This window comes from Lissotriton vulgaris, chromosome 2_1 (assembly GCF_964263255.1).
Source record: "Lissotriton vulgaris chromosome 2_1, aLisVul1.2, whole genome shotgun sequence".
In the NCBI taxonomy this organism is placed as follows: domain Eukaryota; kingdom Metazoa; phylum Chordata; class Amphibia; order Caudata; family Salamandridae; genus Lissotriton; species Lissotriton vulgaris.
The window spans coordinates 954,848,773-954,872,198 of record NC_141687.1 but is presented as its reverse complement, the minus strand read 5'-3'; the positions used below and the strand labels follow the sequence as shown (position 1 = coordinate 954,872,198).

Genomic DNA, 23,426 nt, shown 5'->3' with positions numbered 1-23,426 from the left:
ATTCCACCCTTCTAGAGGGACACGACATGTATGTAACTGTGAACCCCGGTTAAAGTTAACTCGAGCCTCAGCATCACAAAATGGATGCTGCCACCACAGACACAAGTCTGACCTCCTGCTGCTGGGAGTCCTTCCAGCGAGGAGAGCTTGGACAAAGGGTTTCCTGTCAGGGGTGGTGCTAGCACCATCCCAGACAGGGTTTTGTGTATCCTGGGTAGGCAGGGCTGAATAGGAAGGTGACTGCAAGTGGCACCCCGGTGCTCACTATGCATAGGCTGGCTTGAACCAGTTCCAGGGGCACACCAGCCCCTGAGCTGGGGAAAGTCCGGCAGGGGAGAGGGGTGTAACCACCCCCCTTCCTGGTCCCACCCATGGGCAGGACCTAGTCGCGTACCAGCCCCTTTCTTTAGAATAAAGGTAGGAGCGGGGACCCTTCCAAATTAAATCTTTGAACCCTGAAACTACTTTCTACGAAAGGAACTCAAGACTTCTTCTTAAGATTTCTCCCTTGTGACTAAGGAGTAGTCACCCTGCAGCAGCAGGCACCAACTAAGTCTTTTGCGGTTTGCTACGACATCCTTCCTCCAGAACCAGACTGACCAGCACGACGAGACCCGGACTCCCTGCCCTCTCTGACCTCAACCTGCCTCTACAGCACAGCTGAGAACCGTAGGTGCGACGAGACCAGAGGACCCGGCGACCATCAGAACCAGCACAACACTGACCTAGCACGACCACCGAGGGACCCTCGAGTGGGTGCACTGGGGTAAGAGAAGCCCCAACCCCAAGCAGCACGAGCACCGAAGACCAGCCCCCCAGCATCCTCCAGATCTGCGTGGGGCCCTTTTGCTTCTGTGTCGCTTGCCACGATGTCCGGTCACTTGCCCGTTGGCTAGTGACTCTCCAGACGACGTCCTAAGTTTCTTTCACCGCTGGTCTAGCTCCTCTAGACTGGCCCTAGTCTCCTCCTGAAGGGGACCTTCCTCGGACCCTCCTGGTCCACTCAAGACGCCATTTTGTGTCACCACGTGGGCTTGCCGTAGCCAAGGCTTGTTGCCTCCTTCACCGGATCCAGCATCGCCAGCAGCAGACATCCGACGTGGGACAGCTCGCAGACCTCCAGCCTGGTCGACATCAGCGCCCCTGGTCCGTGCAGCAGCAGAATCCAGTGTCACCTCTTCGCCTGGCTGAGTGACCTCGTCCGGTGCCATCCTGGTGCCATCCTAACCACTGGCTAGTGGTTCAGAACTTGGTCCCCTCTGCTTACAGGTACTCTCTTCACTGATCCAGTCCTTGGATCAGCCCGGAACATCTTCACTGGTCGCCTGCCAGCAACTTCCACTTCAGGCTCCTGGTTCGTCAACGAGGATTCCCGACGACACTTGAACCCTATGCAGCCGCAGCCCCTGGGCTAGGTAAACCGAGTACCACGGTGCTCCAGCGTAGACCAACTCTCTAAGTGTCTAGACCCACTTTCGTTTTTGACCTACCTAGTCGGGTTCGCCCGAGAACACTAACTTTTGCATTTACTAGTATCCATAGACTTTGTCCCGCATTACGCGTGAGAGTTCCCACTCTGCACACGATGTCCCTAGGCCTCCTGCTTCTAATCTAAGGGTTCAGCATTGTAGGCCTAGCGTTTCTAAAGTCTCTGAGAGTAGTACTTACCTGCTAGTAATTTCGCATTCCACTTCCATAGTATATGGTTTTTCGTGCCCCTCGGGCATTTGTGTAAATTGTGCGACTTTCAGTATTTCTTTAAGAGTTTTGTATTGTGCTTAGCACCCTGTCCTCATAAAGAGTCCAGGGTTGTTGTGTTATAAATAAATATCCTTTTATTTTCATAACAACTTGTGTGGTGTCCTTTCACTTGGTATTCAAGGGGTATATGTGATGGTATAACAGCCGGCTTAACACGCCCTCTAGAGTTTAGCCTAAAGACTGCTCTTGTCCATGCTACTAGGATAGCTGGTCTATAAGGTTGACTTACAACCAATCATCAATAAGGGTTGTTTGGACTGATACATAGTGAGCACTAGAATAGTGAGCACTGCATATCAGGCCAACTTCTAACAGACATCATCTTACTGCACTCTCCACAGGGCTTGAAACCGGTCTTCTTCGACGACATCTTGAAAGAGTTACAAGAAAACACTGAAAACTCTCAACAGTAACAATAGAGCTACCGAGGATCCCTAAAGAAACCGTTAGCATCGACGACGCGGAAAAAAGGGAACTGATGTCATCACGCCGACGTAGGCTCTTTATGGAGTCCGTGACGTCAGCGGAGCCGCGCACGATTCTGTGTTTCTGTGACGTCGGCGTGAAGAGCTACAAAAGAATTTCCGAATGTTGCTGACGCAGGGGGATATTCATAAGGTGAGGCATCCACTGGCAGATGTATCCATCAGAAATAGTATTATGCATCATTTTAGTCCAAGAGGCCTGCACCACCAAACACTTTGAAGGAGGGTGTGATGACAAAAAGGAATCATTCACTGGTAGTGGTATGTATCTCCTAGCCACCTGACTGTAACAGCTGGCCAGGAGTAGTTTTTCTCATGCAACATGCACAGAGTCCAGGACAGCATTGTTAAAATTACATACAGTCAAGTCTACTGATCAGCTTGGCGCCTTGTGAATAGGTTACATCTAAAAAGTGGCAACATTCTAGTATCTGTTTCACTAACTAACAGATGTAAAGCTTATGAGCTTAGTTGATCTATGGTCTACTGAAATCTTAAAGTCTCCCCCAAGTGACATGTCTAGGCATTGGCAGGTGAAGTAATAAACCTGCAACAGTGTGCACAGAAAGGAGCAAATTCTCACCTTCACTCAAGGTCCTCAGTCATACATGGATAGACCTTGAGAATGTGAGGTCTTCTAAATCAGATTTGAAAAGGTAATAAAATTCTGAAAGACTTCTGTTTTTGGAAATGCATTTGATCTTCTTAAATGTTTGCCACTGGTTTCACTGCAGTTAGCAGTGTGTGTTCCTGCAGACTTGTAAACTGGGTCTATGGTCAGAATTGCAATATGGGCTAAAGTTGATCGCTTCGCAACTGAAGTTGGAACTGGCAGCATAGTTACTAAAGAAGTGGGTTAGTCTTTTATAGAATCAGGTGTCAAAATACCTGGTATAATTGACTCCTGCGGAGCACCGGAGGTCAGCTGGTCCCACAAGCTTATGCAACCATAGGAGCTGCAGAGGATCAGGTCTACCAAGAAGCGAATAAAGCCAACTTAGCCTAGAGGAAAGCAGGAACCAGCGCAGCAGACGGATCTGTTAAACCAAAGGTCACCTTGCATGTCCAAAACTGGAACAGGCTGTGGACTGTCTTCTGTATTATTCTCCAACATTGTGGTAAGACCTCTTGCTCTTTTTACATTTCTTGCGCCATCTTCTCTCTCTGTAACAAATTCTCAAAGGTACTGTTGACTTGGACTAAACTAAGAATTCTCAGCAGCTTCAGATCCCAAATCTGTGTGGCCTGAAAACAATGTTGCTACTGTTTTCCCTTGTGTCTTGTTTGGGCCCGTTCTATTATAACCCCGCAGCTGAAGCTGCAGAGTGCCATCAAGAGCTGGTGTAATGCCTTTTCTTCAGCAAAACCTCTTTATCTAGTGTGATGCTGGGCAAAATACGCAGGAAGGAGTATCAGTTACAAGAGGACTGGTCAAAGAAGGGCTTTATATAGCCAGTGGTGTAGATGAGAGCACCTTCTTCCCTTGAATAGATGGCACGTAATGGTAGTAGTATGCCCCAGCAGTAGCTTTGGGTTTTTGCTAATTTTACAGCTGGCATGCAGAATGGAACCAGGCTCAGTATTACATGGAAGGGATTTAGCACAGGGACGATCAGTTTTCCCACCAGTTTCCCACAGATCTGAGCACAGCTTAATCGCCAGGCAGGTTTGTTGATATTCCAAGGCAGAAGCATTCCTCTGAGAAGCGAAAATTACCTTATTAGGTCAAAATAGTCCATTCAGTAGTGCCCCAAGACTGGGTACTTTTCTACCAAGCAGTGCTCAAAAGTTCTTGTGCCTGGTGTACCTCCTGGGCAGACTGTTGAGAGCCAGAGAGTGGCGGTGGTAACAATCTGACATGATCTGATAAGCAGTGGCAAAGAAGGTACTTCATTCAAACCCTCATGTGTAAAGGTGCTGAGCAATATCAAGTCTCAAAGTCAATTGTTCAGGAGTACTGGATCTACCTTCAAGATTGTGAAGTCTTGTCTCTGAAAGCTCAGCTGGATTCCCACGCAGAAGGGGACATGAAATTATGGGATGAAAACGCTTCAAACTAAACATGCAAGCTTTATGGATATCAGTCATTGAGTAGAAATTGGTGTACCAAAATCACTGCATGTAGCCAATTTTTGGTGGCTGATAGAGATGAGGAGGGATGGATTGAAACAAATTCCAAACCCCAAAAAAAGATGAAGCATCAAAAAAATCCCTTCTGCGGATCCCGCTACTAATTGGAAATATTGGTGGTCTGAGCTGGGACACTTGGTAATGCACCCGCAGGAAGTTGCGGGATGTGAGGAAAACGACACTCATGTAGAGTAACCATATGAACTTTAAAAGTGACCGTGCTCTTTTTGATCAGAAGTGCAGGCAGTTCCCTCCAGTTGGGAAGTAAGTATTAGACAGCAAAATACCTGTAGAGCAAAAATAAAGAAATGAGAAAAGGTGTGCAATGAGGTATGGGGAAGACAAAAGCAACAATGTTAAAACGTAGTGTTTGATCACTTGGTCTCTTTTTATGGCCTGACTTGACAGCACAGCTGTCGCCAGACAATTAAGTGAGAATTACTAGAGGGGCTAATGCTGTGTTCAAATGTTGGGAGCCACAAGTACATGCTTCCACAAAAAAGTGTTTCCTGTCTACACAGCTGAGATCATTGTGATCTGGCTTGACAATGCAGCTATCGCAAGACAATTGTGTAAGCATCACTAGAGAGGGGACTTTGGCTCCATCCACATGTTGAGAGTCAGGAATAAGTGTTTTAATTGGGTAGACGTTGTGTCCTTGCACAAAAAAGTGCTTGCCCTCCACGCAGCGGTGATCATTTTATTTATACAGCTGCCTAAGCTTGAACTTTAAGGGGCACACACACATGACACTGGAATGATATTGAAGAGTTCTTCGAAAACTAGATAATTCATGTTTTTTTCTCTGGCAGCAGCAGAGATTTTTAGGCCATCTGAAGTTTTAACTTAAACCAATATTATTCTACAGTTCGTTGTTTCCACACAAATACATAACTATTCCCATGCTATTTACCTGTAATGCTTTACGTTCCCATACAATATTCTTTTGAAGCTAAGCCTATTGGCATTGCCAATGCTTGTTTTATTGATTTCCCTGTCCATGACACCAAGTGTTCCCAATGGTCGTGAGCTTAAGCTGCAGAGCATTAACACAACTTCAAGACCCTCAAATCCCTTCTGTTCCTTTTCTATGACACAATGCTCCCACTACGTATTAGGTAACAAAGTGCCAAACTGCAGGCTTGGCGTGACACAGAACTGCACACCTGGAAACGTACAAGCTAGAAAGGTTTTAATCAATCATATTTTTCCACAGCAGTTAAAGACAATAACCTTCTCGTTCAAGTGGTTCATTTCATAGTGGTATCAAAGAGGTAAAAACTGTATTGAAATATGGGTGAGGTCTGTTCAGCCCGGGCTCACTTTCATCATGCACAACCAGGTGGAAACTTCTCGGTGACTGACAACGCAGGCTTTTTGAATAAGGATGACAATCATTTGTGCATATAATTATTTGTAAGCACAGCCAAACAATATGTGGAAGAATTCAATAAATAACCATCGTTGACATGAAAGAGCACCACATTACAGCTGTGAAATCTTTTCTTGTGGGTGTCCTGTGGAAAGGTATAACTTGGTGATTGCTGGAGAGGGCTGTTACTTTTCTCCAGACAACAGACCGAATACGGGATCAATCACATTATGGACAGTTTTCAAAGAAATGCCAGTGCAGATTAGGTGGCCATCTACCCCCCACGTGTGTTGTCATGCTGCAAGGGGGCATTGGATTGAGGCTCCAAACAAAACAATTTGCCTGGATAGACCAGAATACTTTTTATATTACCGTCAACACTGTGGTTTCAGAGAGTGAAGGCCACAGCAATAGTGTTATTAATTAAAAAAACAAAAAACTTTGGATGAACAAATAGCAAACAGCTTTACGTGGTGATCTTTCCTCCATTCTTTCTCATCAGTGTAATGTAAATCACAATCGAGATTCATGCCAGTGTAAGGAACCTCCTCTTAATATTAATAAAGCAAGGTTTCTGTAAACATGGCGGAAGGCAGTCAACCAACCCTGTATTTCGACCCTCCCCCCATGGGCAGTTTGAAAGAATCAGTAGTCAGGGGAACTTATGCTCGCCCACATGGAAGAGACAGTTCATCATTAAGTCTTATGCTAGTAGTGCATAGCGCTTTATGATCCCAGCTCCGAGTGCAATAAAAAGATCAGCTCCACAGCTTTAGTCGCAGAACATCAGCAGCGGATACAGACGCCCCTCCGTAATGCTGCAGTTATGTTGGGATGTTCACATAAGTCTGTATTCACTGCTATGAACATTAGCTGGTGTAATTCTTCACATTTCCAGGAGAATTCATCCTTCAGAATCCGGGTTTCTCAACAAGGATCCACACTGTTCATTTTCAAAATCCTTGGACTAAGCATCTTCGGCTAAAAACACAATCTCGCCCAACTGCTGTAGATTTCCTTGGACAAGTTAAAATTCAAGTACCACTGGTTATAGGCAAAAGAAGTCCAAGAAACCTACAGCATTACAGTATAACAGTCCTTAGACAGGTGGCAGCTTTTCCCCATCAATCACCAAATGTTCTCTTGCTGATCTGGATGAGGGACAGAGGGCAAGCCAGAGGGCACACAGGTTTCTTCTACTGTGCAGTGGATCCTGGTCTAGGATTCAGAGCAGAGTCCAGCTATAAGGCTATATCCATCTGGTTCTTTGCTTTTGGTGGCCCTTGCCCATTCCGCAGAGCGCCATTCTGATTCCGGAGCAGACTGCCTTTCTCACGGTCTGGCCACGTGAAAATTGCTTCATCGCTATCGAGTTCGGATTCAGAGTGCATCAAACTGGTAGTCAGAATCTGAGCTTTCAGTTTCCCCCCTTGGAAAAAAAACAGAGAGGTTAGAAAAGTGGCACAAAGTGCAGATCTTGCATGTAAAAGTTCAGTATTTTGCACAACCCTTACTACTGATATCTAGACTGTTTCTAATTGCTCTCTCTTTTGACAAGTGAACTAAGACCTTAAGGAATAAATTCAGCTGGGCAACCAGACCATCATTAGCTCAACAGCGATTAGGTCTCAAGTCCACCGGAAGCAGCACATGATGAAGACACATTTCCATTCACAGAGTCAAACTTAGGGTTTTACTATCATATTTTTCACACACAAGTATGCAACAGACTAAGCTTTAAGTACATATAAGGAATTGTTATTTCTTCGCTGAACTAAAAAACGTAACATATTTTCCGCCTGCATGCGGTGACCCCAAAACTATTCATTTCCAAATAGAATATGCATTTATAGGAGATGAAAATCTGACATTTCCCAAAGGTGGGCATAACTGCTACAACCTATAAAGGCAATTTGTTTGCCCAATTCTTTTTTTATTATAATTAATACAGAAGACAATATTGCAGTATCTAACTTGAGATAAGTTGCAAAAGGGAGACCATACATTCAGAAGTGGAAGTAGAGCGTGAAGGAAACAATAGCCTTAAAAGATGAATGTACCCAAAACTGAAAAATGCACTGTTCTTTAAAGGAGGCAGCAGCTTCAATGTCCCAGCATGCATTTTGCTGGCAGTTGCCTCGATGGCCCAGTTAATTTTGATGAAGTATCTGATATTTAAAATAAAGGAAATATGCCCATGCCAATGAAAAAGACTAACAAGAGAAAAAGGGTTGTTTACAAATTGAATGAAGATTACTACAGAGTTGAACGAGTAATACAATAAATGCTTCTTTCTACATCGTCGAAGCTTGACTGCTAGCCATATACGTAGAACTGAATAGCAAGCACACCGCGAAAAACCCAATGTCTCTAATGTTTAACAGCAAGACAATCAATAAGGGTGACCAATACATCTAGACTATGTTTGGTTAAAGTACAAATAGGTTGATAAAGCTGCTCTAAGTGTGCCTAAAACTGGGATAATTCTCAACCAAGCAGCAGTTGCCGCTTTCTCTCTCTCGAAGAAGAAGAAGAAGAAGAAGAAGAAGAATGTGTTTTAGGTTTGAAGTTGAGGATTGATGGCTAGCTTATAGGATAAGAGGAGAGTAGAAAATACCCATCTGGAAAAGGACTGTTTAGATATAGCCAAAATTTGTATGAAGTGGCACACAGTTAACAAAAGATGCTTAGGGTTTCCTAAATCCTTTCTTCTGTCCGAGTAAAATTGTAGCACTCTTCTTACATCCAAGTAATGAAAGGACCTCAGTACTAGAGGGTTACAATTACTGGGGAAAAACACAATGATATGAACATACAATATTGTCTTTTCACATAGAAATAAAATACTATTTTTGCTAAAAAAAAAAGGAATAAGTGTTCTCCTTACGATCCTAAGAGAGCCTGAAGTCTGCTTACTCTGCGGGCCGATGTAATGGGCGCTAGAAATAATGCAATGACTCCTTCAGTATCGGCTCAATAATATGAGCCTTCAATTTAGATGGATCCAGACTGCCCCCGTGTGTAGAGAAGATTGCAGTCTAGGAAGGTAAATTTGCTTTAACTCTTCCAAAAGTAATTTATAATGGGAATTGCGAAGAAAGTCTTAAGAGAAAGGCCTTTCCTGTAATGTGTAACATGTTATAAATTAACTTTTGTGAAGAGAAGCTGTAGGTTTGAAATTGTCAGATTAAGCAGATAGACAGACTTTTTCCTCTTTTCCGGATTTCCCTTTGGTAATATTGAGAGAGTTTCGCAGGTGTAGATTGAACATCTGGGGCCGTATTACAACACGTGTCCAGGGGGTGCAACATACATGTGTTTCCTCTTTGCTGCTGGGGCACTTGGGTAATACAAAAGTGGCTGCAGGCACTTGTGATACCCCTTCTGTAATACAGATAACGCCTGTGCACATGTAGCACCAATGATAACACAAGGGTGTTTCCTCATTTGCATGGGGCCCTGGCCACATGCAAATGAGGAAATCAATTTGCCTCTGCGCCTGCCATTTTACAGATGCGAGTACAAAGACAAACATGTTCTTAATAGGCACACTGACAGTGTGCGATGAGGGTTAAAAGGAGTCACTCATATTACTCGCCTTTGGGGGGGTTATCTGTGCCATCTTTTAAGTGCAGGTGGGTTGCTGTCTGAACAGACAAAGAGCAGCTTGGAAGCTGCTGATCTGTATTTTGCTGAATGCAATGAACCAAGGCAGAGCGAGTAGATGGCGGCCCTGGGGGCAGCGCATTCATCATAATAGGATTCACTATCCCGGTCTGTACTAGACACATCTTATGAAAGGTGTGCCGAGGCGCAAACAGGGACAGTGTGGCCTAAGTATAATACAGGCCCTGGTCTGACTTGAGGATGGGGATGCCTCCTAGAAGGCTGTATTGGAACAGCCACATGGCTAGGCATATTCCTGATAGGTGACAAAGAAGTGTCTCTAAACCAGATGTTTTTAGAGGAAGGAAAATTGCTGAGGTAAATTCCTTCTCAGTCTTAAAGGACCTTTTCAGTCTTTTTCTGACAATACTCACAATTCTGTGTGGAATGCAAAGTTAATAAGCAAACCACACAATTTCTGTGGGTCAGAAATTGCCTTCATCCTTCAACAGAAGGGGCATTAAAAAAAAAAAGCGGAGGCATAACAAAAACTCCCCTTAACCCTTTCTATGCTGATGACGGAGCCGCTCCGTCATCAGCTGCAGTGGCGCTGTGCTGATGACGGAGCGGTTCCGTCATGGCCCTGCCGCCGCGCCTGCGCGGCGCGTTCTATTGAGCGGGCGGGGCCATGACGGAACCGCTCCGTCATGAGCACAGCCCAACCGCGGCTGATGACGGAGCGGTTCCCGCATCAGCATGCGGCCGCCCCGCCCACTTAGCGCTGCGGCGGAATAGCCGCCGCAGCGATGTGGTTAAAAATGGAAAAAAGATAGAAAACCTCAAACATGCTGCAGACGTAAAGCAAGAAACATGTAAATTGTAAGGGGGGGAAATGATACATTTTGGAAGTGTTGCGAGATCCTCTCAACATGAGCAGGAAAAATAGTGAGCTTGTGATGCAACTGCCAGTACAAGACATGCTGGGATAAGGAAGATGCTGGCTTTTTCAAAAAACAGTGTATGCGCATATTCATCATATGCGGCTATTTTTTCCCTTCATTTCCTTTCTTTCACCTCTAGGGTCTACCTATTGCAGTACACCTGACGTTCGAAGCTGCAATCTTCTGTTCTGCATTAATTACAAGAAATACAGAATTTTTACATTAAGTAGATTGCATGGGCTGTGGGGTCATGCCTATATTTGTAAAATAAGCTTTCCACCTACTATAAGCACAAACTATTTTTTAGAAATTAAATCTTCCGGGGTAACGACATGCAGTCAGAAATATTCCTTGTTTACAGCAATCATTGAAGAACCTAAGATGCAGAAGGAAAAGCTACATACCTGTAATCCTAGTTTTCTGTCAGGGGGATCCTCATCAAAGCCGTAAGAACTGAATTGACACACCTATGTGCAGTATTTCAGAGCACTTTCTACTTTTCATATATATACACAATCAACTACTTCTGTAAAAGATACCAATGTTGTGGAAATCTACTTCTTGGTAATTCATCTATTTTTCTGCAAATGGGTTTGTTAATGGTGCTAATAGTCTAATTCTCCAATATGGTGCCGCCTACTGATAATCATTAGTACTGGTACTTTACCCAAGTACCATTTCTTGACAATTGCCAGTTATGGGCTTATTGAATGGTGCCAGGAAAGAAGCACCTCATTAAACCTTTTACAAATGAGTTATGACCACAGATTTCCAAAAGCTGGGAGGTCGGGGAAAGTTACTGAGGACGCCCACATGTGGTAAACCACTATGTGCGTATCGCCTCCCTTTTCAAGCTGAGTAACACTGAAAGGCCAGCTAAGACCTGGGTTCGAGTGGGCAAAACATTTATGCTCCAATTCAAACTTCTTCACTAAGATGATCCATTACAAGACGTTTGACATGAACATTACGGACATATCAAGAAGGGCTCATTTTACACGTCAAACAGTATATTTTACTAGAAAGTGCTGAAGCAAAGGTGTATTCCAGGGCCATAGGGGTCTAGAGTTGTTGCAGCATACTCTGTATGAATGTTTGTTCCTTCTTGGGCGGGAGGGTGAGGAAGAGAAAGAGATTTTAAGAGGAAGAACATGGCAACAGATATTAGTCCCTGTGCAATCCACGGAAGGCATATGCGGGACTTGATGTCTGATTAATCCAAAGATTCAAACAGTGAGAACATTGAATGCGAGAGTAGGTTTCTCTCTCAGGGAGAGGCTTCAGCTGCTTTGAGGGAAACAAACATTGAAAGCATACATGAAGGCTATCAATCTTAAGTGTATCGGACTCTGGCTTTTTCCTACAATGCAATATCACAGTGAACCTTATTAGGAACGATGAATGTCAGGGGCCTGACAAGGCTTGGTAGAAAAGTAAGGCACAACCTCAAGTGTAGCCCAGATGAATGAATATACTTTGCACGAATCACACCTTAAGTAAAATGTTTTCCTCTTGCTGAAGTAAGAGGAGTTCGCAGAGTATGCATAGGGCAAATAAACTACACCATACGCTGAGAAAAAAAAGAGGATAGTGTCTACATGTTAGGAATGGAAAAGCCAAACTGCAAGCCAGTGAGCGCGCTGCAGCTGTGGTTCAGAATCTTGCATGCATTCTTGCATACACCTTGAGAAGCAGATGCTTGTGGAGCCACGTGAGAGAATATAGAAAATACTAATAACACAGTGAAGTGCGAGATCTCAACACATGGCTGTCATTAGCCTTCCTGAAGCAATAAGCAGGGACAAAGGGGCAGGCCCTTCTTAGAAACGTCCTAATCTTTAACAGGAACTGCTGTAGCACCCGTCGCCCCTACCATCTGCCAAACGGTAGTGCTCAAGCATAACTAATCAGCCACCCCATGTTATCAAGGTCCTCTTTGCCATTCTAAGGAAAGCCGGTCTCTATCGTCTCTCACGCCAGTGTTGGGGATTCCACCATCCAGCCACAGGAACACAGTTAGTCACTTTCATTGTCTGGGGAAGCTGTATTCACCTTCCATCTTGTGCCATGCAAAACTAGGAGACATCCAAAACAGATCCCTCTGGCCCCAGTACTCAGACTCTCACCACACACACACACCAACTATTCTACATGTACTACACATATACCACACCTACACCCATACTCGGCATGCAGGGGAACGTCAGCGAGTTCTCGCCTGATGTAGAAATAAAAGGCCTGGCCATACTGAAGATTCACAAAAACTCTGTGCACTGCAACTACTGTTCTATGTGGCTTATTCAGGGCATAGCCTGTAGTCCAATGCTTGCAATAATAGGCATGCTTTGCGTGCTCATCCACAGAAGAGGTTTAGGACCTCGTTTTACAATGGATGGGCCTTGGTCTCTGTGCACACGCTACTTTCACATGCGGTCAGGCACTTATGGCAGGGGCACTTGCGTACTAAGCAGGGGACATTCTTGTCCCAACAATCCTTTTCTGTATTGTTTCTGCAAAGTTTTTAGGTTTCGCCTCGTCGAAAGCTGCGTTGCGCAGCTTTTCGGCGCAATCGAAATCTAATGTTTACAGTATGTGTGTGTTGTCCCGCCCTCTCTTTCCATTGGCTAGCTCCATAAATGGAGGCTAGCCATTGGAAGAGAGATCTGCTCGTCATTCTGCGAGCAGATTCGTGGGCGTTCCCGCGATTTTTACTCATCCCGCCCCTTTGCGATCGTAATGTGGCGGTGTTATTTTTTTTTTGATGCTTTGTTTTTGCCATTTTGGAAGTGTCGTTTTCAGGGGTGGGTTGCGCGATGTCCCGCTCTCCGTTCCCGCCCCCCTCCCGCTGTCCTTGTGCCCGTTCCTGCCCCCCCTCCCTCTGTCCGTGTGCCTGTTCCCACCCCCCTTTCCCGCCGTCCGTTCCCGCCCCCCCTCCCGCTGTCCATGTGCCCGTAGGTGCTTGTTTAAATAGGGACTAGCCAACATTTGTGCCCTCTCTGAAGAGTCGCCGCCTCCCCCCCTCCCCCCCCCCCTATCGGCAGCAACTCGGGTGCTTGTTTAAATAGGGACTAGCCAACATTTGTGCCCTCTCTGAAGAGTCGCCGCCCCCCCCCCCTTCCTCCGCTCTATCGGCAGCAACTCGTCCTCCCCAGTCTCGCTCTGTGTCCCGAGATCGTCAGCCCTCCTCCCCTCCCTGTCCCGGGGTCAGTGGCTCTCCTCCCCCAGTCTGGATCGGCCGCCCTCCCTCCCCCTTCAGTCTCTCCCGGCTGCACATCCTCCTCGGCGGGCTTGGCATTCGCTGTGCCCCGGCACTGGCACACACCCGGCTCTGGCAACTGCACATTGGCCCGAATTTCTTGTTGGCTTGTTAACCAGGGCGGATGGGAGTGTGGACTGACCTCCCATATGCGTACTGACTTGTAGACCCCCCTGGCCCCTCCCCCCCCACATCCCGGTAAGGAGTCTGGGTGCTGGAGGTGGGTAGCAGCTAGGTCGCTGCCTCCGGGGTGCAGATTGTGTGCGTTTGTGTTTCTAACCGTATGTCTGAGAGTGAATATGTGACTATGTGTGAATGACAGTTGTCTAATGAATGGACGTGTGACCATGTGTGTGAGATTGATAGTTTAATGACAGGTGGGCATGAGACTGCTGGTGTTTGCTGTATGTGTATGTGTGAGAGTTAACATGCAGCAATGTGTGTGTATGGTTGCATGTGCGACGAGTGGGTGTGTAGCTTCATGTGCGTGTTTGACAGTGTTGCCACGAGTCATATTTTACTCCCGTTCCCGCTGTCCGTGAGCCCGTCCCCCCCTCCCGCTGTCTGTGAACCCGTCCCCCCTCTCGCTGTCCGTGAGCCCGCCCCCCTCCCGCTGTCCGTGAGCCCGTCCCCCCTCCCGCTGTCCGTGAGCCCGTGTGTGTGTGTGTGTGTCCATCCAACTGCCTGCAGCTTCCCCCTCCAGATCCTAAAACCTGTGGGGAGTGCTCTTGAACTCACTAGGCTGGAGCCCTGCTGCAGAACAGGACAGTGAATGCCTCAAAAGATGTGGCTGCCCCCCCCCGCCCCACCCCTCCCCCGCAGCACTCATTTCAGACCCCCCTCCACACTTAGCTCCCCATGAGTTCAAGTTCAAGTTCGGAGATTTGTATAGCGCACTACTCACCCAGAGGGTCTCAAGGCGCTTTAGGGGGGGGGGGGGGGGGGGTGGGTGCTTTACTTGTCGAATAACCACGTTTTTAGTTGCTTTCTGAAGGCGAGGTGGTTTTGTGTAAGGCGGAGGTTGGTGGGGAGAGAATTCCAGGTTTTGGCCGCTAGGTAGGAGAAGGATCTTCCCCCCATAGTAGATTTATTGATGCGTGGAATAGCGGCGAGGGCTTGATTGCGTGTTGAGGCAATCGGGTCCTTGGTCGTAGAGGGCTTTGTGTGCGTGGGTGAGGAGGCAGAACGTTATTCTCTTGTTGATGGAGAGCCAATGGAGGTCTTTGAGGTGGTTAGAAATGTGAGCTTGCCGAGGAATGTCCAATATGAGTCTGGCTGAGGCGTTTTGGATTCGTTGGAGTTTTTTCTGTAGTTTGGCTGTGGTTCCGGCGTAGAGGGTGTTTCCGTAATCCAGTCGGCTTGTGACCAGTGCGTGGGTGACCGTTTTTTTTGTTTCTGTGGGGATCCAACAGAAGATTTTTTTGAGCATGCGGAGGATGTTGAAGCAAGAGGAAGAGATGGCGTTGGCTTGTCTGGTCATCGAGAGGGAGGAGTCCAGGATGAATCCCAGGTTGCGTGCGTGATCCGTAGGTCTTGGTGCCGTTCCCAGGGCTGGTGGCCACCAAGAGTCGTCCCAGGCAGAGGGGGATGATCCTAAGATGAGGACTTCCGTTTTGTCTGAGTTCAGTTTTAGGCGGCTGTTCTTCATCCACTCGGCTACGTCTTTCATCCCTTCGTGTAGGTTGGTTTTGGCGGTGTTTGGGTCTTTAGTGAGGGATAGGATCAGCTGAGTGTTGTCTGTAGGAGATAATGTTGAGGTTGTGTTGGCGTGCTATGGATGCAAGGGGACTCATGTATACGTTGAAGAGGGTGGGGCTGAGTGATGATCCTTGTGGTACGCCGCAGATGACTTCGGTGGCCTCAGATCTAAAAGGGGGGAGGCGGACTCTCTGGGTTCTTCCGGCGAGGAACGAGATGATCCAGTCCAATGCTTTTCCTTGTATTCCGATGTTGCTGAGGCGTTGTATGAGGGTGCTATGACAGACTGTGTCGAAGGCTGCGGAGAGGTCGAGTAGGATGAGGACAACTGTTTCTCCGTTGTCCAGTAGTGTTCTAATGTCGTCTGTTGCTGCGATGAGGGCGGTTTCGGTGCTGTGTTTGGCTCGGAAGCTGGACTGTGAAGGGTCGAGGGATTTGTTGGATTCGAGGAAGGCGGCGAGTTGGTTGTTGACGGCTTTCTCAATGACTTTGGCAGGGAATGGGAGGAGCGATATGGGGCGGTAGTTCTTAAGTTCAGTGGGATCTGCTGTGGGTTTCTTTAGAAGGGCGCTGAGTTCGGCATGTTTCCAGCTTTCCGGGAAGGTGGCGGAGTTGAAGGAGCAGTTGATGACATCGCGGAGATGGGGTGCGATGATGGAATCTGCTTTGTTGAAAATGTGGTGGGGGTATGGATCAATTGGCGATCCTGAGTGGATGGAGTTCATAAGGCGGATGGTGTCTTCGGTGGTGATTGGGTTCCAGGCGCACAGGTTGTTGGAACAGTGGCTTGGTGTTTGGGCAGATATTTTTCGGGCCTGATAAAAGTCTTCCCGCCTGGGTCAGACCCGACCATTACCACCCGGCATTGGGGAAAACCTGTACTGCCCTTCCTCAAGCTTGAGAGACAAGCAAGGGTTCCCCCCGTCACCCAGGTCCTTGGCGTTTCTACCTTTGAGTTTAGTGGCCCCACTTGTAGAAGTACTTGAACTATCCATCTACAAAACAGATCCCCCTCATCTTGCGCCAGCGTTAACTTTTATTAATTGTGGTGACCGTTGTTAGGTTGTGCTTAGGGCAAACCTTCAGACCACCACTGTTGAGTAAAGCCTAAGGTCATGTGGAAGGCATGGAACACAAGACATCTGCACCGCTCACTGCGGTCAGAGCTTCCAGACTCCTGGGCCATAAAGGAGAGCAGGCACTTTCATACCCAACAGAGCTGGGAGCAGTGTGTGTGTGTGTGTGTGTATGTGTGGTGTCTGTGTCAGCATGTATGTGTGGACGAATGGCTGTGTATGTGTATGGGAAGTTTTTTATGACAAGTGGATTTGTGGTTGCTTCTATGTGTGATTGTGTGCGTTTGTGTTTCTAACAGTATGTCTGAGAGTGAATATGTGACTGTGTGTGAGGGACAGTTGTCTAATGAATGGACGTGTGACCATGTGTGTGTGATTGATAGTTTAATGACAGGTGGGCATGAGACTGCTGGTGTTTGCTGTATGTGTATGTGTGAGAGTTAACATGCAGCAATGTGTGTGAATGGTTGCATGTGCGACGAATGGGTGTGTAGCTTCATGTGTGTGTTTGACAAGTGTTGCCACGAGTCAACGTGATGTTAATTGTGTAACATTTGCAGTTTATGTTGCTTGCTGTTGGTGGACCTGAGTAGCGCTTGGAGATTAGAACTTGCCCTTGATCTGTCTTATTTATACCATCTACTTGCAGAATAATAGATCCACTTCCTTGTCTCCGTCAGGAGAATTATTCAAAATCAATAAGGGAAAATAAATATATATTTTAAATGTAAAACTCAAGTAAGTAAGCTTCATTCATCAAGGGCAAAGGCGTACCGTAGTCCTCCTGACATCCCACTCCAGCTACAAGCCTCTTCACAAATCCTCTTCCTGTCTTTCTTGTTAGATCCCTCTTTCTGCCACTCACTCCTTTGCACTTTTCCCTGCACCCTCTCGTCTGTTTATCTTCCATCACTTTTCCTATTAATCCTTTGCAACACTCCCTCTGTTCTTTATATCACTATTACATCTATTTCTTGTCTCTAATTTCCTCAAACTCATTATCTTTTGCTACTCCTAAATGTATGCTCCCCAGCACACTACCCCTTTCTTTCGCCCTCTCTCTCTTTCATCTATTTCTAAAGTCACATTTATATCACTTTGTCCTATTTACTGTTTTTCATATCCTCATATCCCTTTTTTCTATATTAACCTTTCCACAAGCTTTCTTTTTTTACTGCTCACTTTTACCTGCAATAGAGAAATATTACTGAACTAATTGTGTATATTCTGTTAATATCTCATATCAGCATGAAGGAGGGGTTAGAGAGCCTGACAGCATTTTCATTTAATGGTTTATGAGTTTACATCATCGTCTTCGTAGCCTTTCAGGAGCTAATATTCACATCTATAACAATCATCTGAGAGCCTACATAATGCATGGAACTGGCAATAATAGAAGCCATCCTTGCTGACAATTAGTGTTCAGACAAAAGAACTCAGTAGGGATTTTGTTCGCTGACATCATGATTTTTGCAGCATTTCAGGAGCTTACATTCGCATAGATTTGGACTTACGTTATTAAATATTCAGCATTTCCGGAGCTTAGATTGTCATGGATCAAAGAATTTTAAAGCATCATTTGGGATCAGTAATCAAATTACCTATTTCAGTTTCAAGTCCTGTTAGTGTCACATGAGACTAGAGGAGAGAAGCAAAGGCATTTCTGTAGAAGGTGATTCTTCAGGCACCTTATGGTGGTTGAACGAGTGGTCTAGTCTTAAAGCGAAGGTTAGGGATATTCATAACTCTGGAGCCTCACCCGAGAATCTGAATTTATAGGTAATAATTACGTATGCTTCTTCTCAACCTTATATGGCCATGTTTTGGGATTTTATCCTATGGTTAAATATTTTTATGCTTAAATATGTGGTAAAAGTACACCATGAGCATGCATGATTTGCCTTTTCAGAAGTCCATGCTACACAGAAAAAAGGAAAACATTTACTAGTGTCTTCCATTCACTATGGGCCAGCTGTACGTAAACATTTAATGGTCACAAACCTCGGCCATTTGGTAAATTCGGTGGGCGTTTACTTTTTTTTTTTTGCAGCCGCATATTTTACTTCAGTTCCTGCCCCCCCCTCCCGCTGTCCGTGAGCCCGCCCCCTCTCCCGGCTGTCTGTGTGCCCATCCCCCCCTCCCGCTGTCCGTGAACCAGTCCCCCCTCCCGCTGTCCGTGTGCCCGTCCCCCCTCCCGCTGTCCGTGAGCCCGTGTGTAATTGCATCGTAAATGCTTGTTATGATATGCGGCGGATATGATAGAGTAGGAAATTTAGAAATCATAATACGAGCCACTGTTTTTGTAAAATTGAGTTTGTTGATCCATGGTTTATGTTGTGTCTGGTATAGTGCTATGGTATAGCGCCAAGCACATGCAATCACAGAACCTAGACAGAGGTGGTGGGCAGGATACCACAGAGCAACAAACTAACCCGTACTCTTGCCAAGTTTGCTCTTCCGTGTACCACCTAAGAATAAGCTGTCCCTTAAAACTGCTGCTAAAAAAAGGCCTGTAGTAGAATAATGTGAAAAAGTGCAAATGTGTAACCAGAACAGTGGATTCACACCTGTTGCTTTCTTGCTTAATGCACCACATACATTGGGGACTTTTATCCTTTGGATATTTGCATCTATTCGTACTCTACTAGGAACCCTGTTTTTTTTTGCTTTTTTTTTTTCAGTTTTAAATAGCAGGAACTCGGTCCGAAGGTATTGGAGCGCTTAATATGAGCACCATATACACATTACACAAGAACACCATTCATGTTTGATAGACATCGGGAGGAGTGCTTAATTTGAGTCAGTGGTTTCTGGTGCTCAGCTCCGGCATTTATGACAGTTTGCCACATGGTGGTGATGTCTGTTTAAATTAGAGATGAGCACAACAAGAGTTGTTTATTAATTAAAAATACATTAATAATTATTAATACCTGCTGCCCAAGCTTTTCGTATTGCTTGATGAGCCTGGAATGTGAACTGTCACTGTTGTAGGATTGCGAGTGTGATGGTCAGAAGTTGTGTTGGTACTGTCACTGCCAGCTCTGACAGGGGCAGTGGGAGATGTAAGCTGCAGTGGCCCTCTGACGAAAGCCTTGGCACTTACTTTTATTTACAAATTAAGCACTGACCGGGAGATTAACTGATTTGCCCAGAATCGTAGGATTTTGAGCGAGACTTGAAACTGGTTTCCCAACTCCAAATGTCGGCAGCTCTGGTTTTTACACCACAAATGTGATGACCACATTGCAGATCACCATATTTAATGACATTTTTAATTTGACACAAGGCAAAGCGATTAGGCACTTTTACTACTCAAACTCTTCCTACTTCTGACTCTTTCCCTAAACATACATTTTTTCAGCCCCGGGACCGGAGGAAAGGCAGCACGGCCAGTTTAGATCGGGTAAATAACAACGGGGTAACCCAGTATCCCTCAGAACCTGGGCGGAGTTAGACTGTATAAACAATGGTTCTGTCGGGTTTAGACTGATTACTTCAAATGAATTGTATAAAACAATTTACACAATACCTCAATATTCATCAATTGAGTAAATCAACTCAATTGATGAATATTGAGGTATTGTGTAAATTGTTTTATACAATTCATTTGAAGTAATCAGTCTAAACCCGACTGAACCATTGTTTATATAGTCCAATTTAGATCGGGGGCAGATGCAACGTGCATTCACCCAGAGGCCACCAATCAAGCACGCCATCCTCCAAGCACCCCACCCCTAGAGCCATGCCACACTCACTCACTCTCCCCTAAAGGTTTTTTGGTCTCGCCTACGCAACGCGCTTGCGCTGCATAGGAGGACATTTGGCCGTCTCTCTGCTCCGCAGCGCCCCGCAACACTATCTAGTGGCGCAGTCCAAAGCAACGGATGAAGGTGAAGGGGTGAATTCAGAGTTATCCTTTGCAATTCTGCAGGACAGACGGTCAATATTTGCTATCACAGTTTCAGGAGAAATTTACACTGAGAGAAGACTCGAGGCGGAGAAAGTTACAGATACTCTATCTGTCGTCATTGTTGTTTCTGACAAGGGAGCTCGCCCCTGTCCTCCACAGCAACCTTTTTGTAAATTTGTAATTTTCACTGACACAGCGCCATCTTGTGATCAGATAGTCCTCACCCAGTTCACACAGGCAGAGAAACAGAACCTTGATAACGTCTCTGTTGTCCTGATCGCCACCTTGTCCGGTGGCTGTGTGCTGCGCCTTGTTGCCATTATATTTATGGCCGCTACCTGTAAGAGGCCGCCGCGCAATTTCAAGCAGAGCCCCAATGAGCCGAACGGACGGACGGGAGACGGCCTGCTGAACTCCTCGACTTCTGAAACAGACAGTTGCACAGACGCCGAAACGTGGTCAGACTCCTGCCAGTTGTCCCTCAGCACAGTCCGAGAGCTGCGGGGACATGTCCCACCCCGAAGAAGGCAGCAAGGCCGAAACATACTACGGAACTCCGAGGACCCCGCAGGCAGTCTCGCAGGTAAGCTGTGACTCCCGGCGTGCAGAGCCAAGAGTTAAAGCTAAACAAATAATTCTCATACTAACTTTCTTAAGTAGAGTCATTTTTTTGTATTGCCTTATTTGGTAGTTGTCCCATCGTCTTGGTACTTGCTTGGTGTTCCTGAGCCCCTGCATAACCCCACCACACAGCCCCCCCCATCTCCCACCCCTGTGAAAGTGAACTTTCTCTCTATTTCGCCTCTACATCTGTATTTCAACACCTCTGCTTTTCTCTGCCTACCTTTAACTCAGTTTCTCTTTAAATTTCTGAAGGATTTCTTGGCACCCTGTCAAGGCATTTTTCAGCTGTTTTTTCAGCGGCCAGTTTCGGAAAGTTTATTTGGAACCATACAGCCTTGAATTTGCACAAAATGGATAATAAAAGTACAAGTTGTACCGCGCAGGGATCCCAAAAGTATGTCCTGCTTAGGGCACAATATTCCTTAAGATGCCCCCAGGGAAGAGGATACAAGACTTTGACCATTCCAGCTCCAAGCAGGAGTCACAATTGTAAAGGAGCTGCGGCGTGGCTAGAGACTGCCAGGCTTTGCAAAGAGTTAACTGTGTGCAAGTGTGCTGCGGTGGGCGTTCAACTCTCTGGTGTCCACAGATGTGACTCTGGGTTCATGGGATTCACTAAGTAAAGTTTTCAGCACAGATGTGTCAGGGTAGAAGCACTGCAGTGCTCTTTCCCTTCCCCAAACCCACCTCTCTTTCTTCTACGCTCCTGGTCCTTCCCCTCACCCTCCTTTGCTCTTTTCTTTCTTCTTCCCTTTATGCCTCTTCTCTTTCTCTCTTCTCTCTTCACATATTTTTTGTCATTGCACTCCTTTCGCCCACTGCCCTCCTATAGATACACCCGTTCTCCCTTCCTCCTTCTTCGCTTCTATAACTCTTTCACCTCTCTTGTCCAACCTCTCTCCTTCCCTCTTCCACTAATACAACAGGTTAGAAGTTAGATTGTTAATGATAAGAAAAAAACTCATCTTCCTTGCACACATAAACAGTCACTACTAGACTACGTTCACGCTCTGTCAGTTCACAGTCTCTTAATTTGAAATTGAGAGCATTTGTAGCGCTTTGAAACCTGCTTACTATAAAAGCCAGCACTATAAAAGCTTCTGAATATAGAAATAAACACGTGTGAGGACTGGCAGCATCTCAAGCTGTGGACGAGCCTTCAACTCACTTACCTGAGGCTTGCAGCAACCAGGAAGGGGAACTGGCGGCGACAAGGCTACTCTGACTTCTTAAGAAGTGTGTAGGTCACGTGACCGCACTGAGGCAATACTTCATGGCTAAAGGTAAGCAATGGTTGCTTCACTTTGGGGTGTCCTTAGGGTACAGCCCCCGATGTTGCAACCAAGAGTTATAAGCTTTAGCGGGTGTTCATTGGTTTAGGAAGGCTTGAAGATGAGGCTGTGGATAGCGCTTGAAATTTGACCAACCGTAGAAATGCCTGAGAAATGCTCTTCTCCAAGGGTGCTTTAGGCGGTACAATCTATCTACTTAGGGTGTGCAGTCATGTAGAGGCCAGGCAAAGGAGCCCCCTGCAGTCCCCGCCATCTTCTATCTTTCTTTTGCATCAGGTTTATCAACATTTCAGGATGTTAAGGATAACTATCAATGTGTTACCTCTTCTTGAATGTTGCAGAGAACAATCAACACAACTTTGGGCCTATTACTGGCTCTACTACTTATTGTTGAATGTAGAACTGTTTTAGCAATCAACATAAAAAATATGGAGCATTGGTGAATACTTCAACTATGCGCAGCAAGTAATTGATAAACCATCATTTAACGAGGACGTAAAGATAAAACAACATATGTGTACAAACCAAAGGACGTTAACCACAACATGTTATTATAATTATAAAATATGAAATCAAATAAAAAACATAAAATGCAGTGAAGGTTTATAAAGCTGAAATGACACGAGGCCCATCTATTATGTTTAATCCCTGATTGACTACCAGTGTTGGAACCATTTGCCTGTTTGAGATGTATTATGGTCTGGTATATAATTAGGCGTGTGTTGTGCTCCAGTCCACAGGGCTTTCTGTTCTTTAACCTATGCACTCTCTTTACATTTGCCCCTTTTCTTCCCCCTCTCGGTCTCCCTGCCCTTGCCCCCGCTCCCTTGTCCTGCCAACTCTCTGCCTTTCTCCATCCTTGCTTTTTTCTCTTTAAATTCCTTCTCATTTTCAGGTTGAGGCCATTGTCCGCACTGCTGTAAGCAGTGGTGGGCGAAGCGGAAGATTTAATGATGTCTAGTATGGGGGCTTGAACCCGCCCCTCTTCTCCATTGGCTGGTCTTGTACATGCTGGCCAGCCATTGGAGGAGAGGGGCGTCACTCGGTCTAGCCCCGGCTTGAGCAGATTTGGGGGTGTTTCTCTCTTTTTTTAAGCCCCACCCCTTTTCTAGTGGTGGGCATTACACCCTCCCTCTCGCCAAGGTCCCAGTCTATTCCTCCTGTAATGTACCTTTTGCTAACTCGTGTATTTTGTTTGCTCACAATTGTCACTTTTGCCTCATGTAACTTAACGTCTGCTTTTGTAATTTGTTCACTCGTAATCTTCTCATGTAT

At 45.9% G+C, this 23,426-nt stretch overlaps 1 protein-coding gene across 2 annotated transcripts in view; it reads right to left on the bottom strand.

Moving 5' to 3' along the window:
- Positions 1-5,553: 5,553 nt before the first annotated feature.
- KIAA0319L (KIAA0319 like) overlaps positions 5,554-23,426 on the bottom strand; it is a 962,229-nt gene continuing 944,356 nt past the window's right edge. For both annotated transcript variants that reach the window (XM_086956507.1, XM_086956508.1), the window contains exon 21: positions 5,554-7,177. In XM_086956507.1, the coding sequence (XP_086812633.1) occupies positions 6,990-7,177 (188 nt within the window). In that variant the 3' untranslated portion in view covers positions 5,554-6,989. The remainder of the gene's footprint in view (positions 7,178-23,426) is intronic.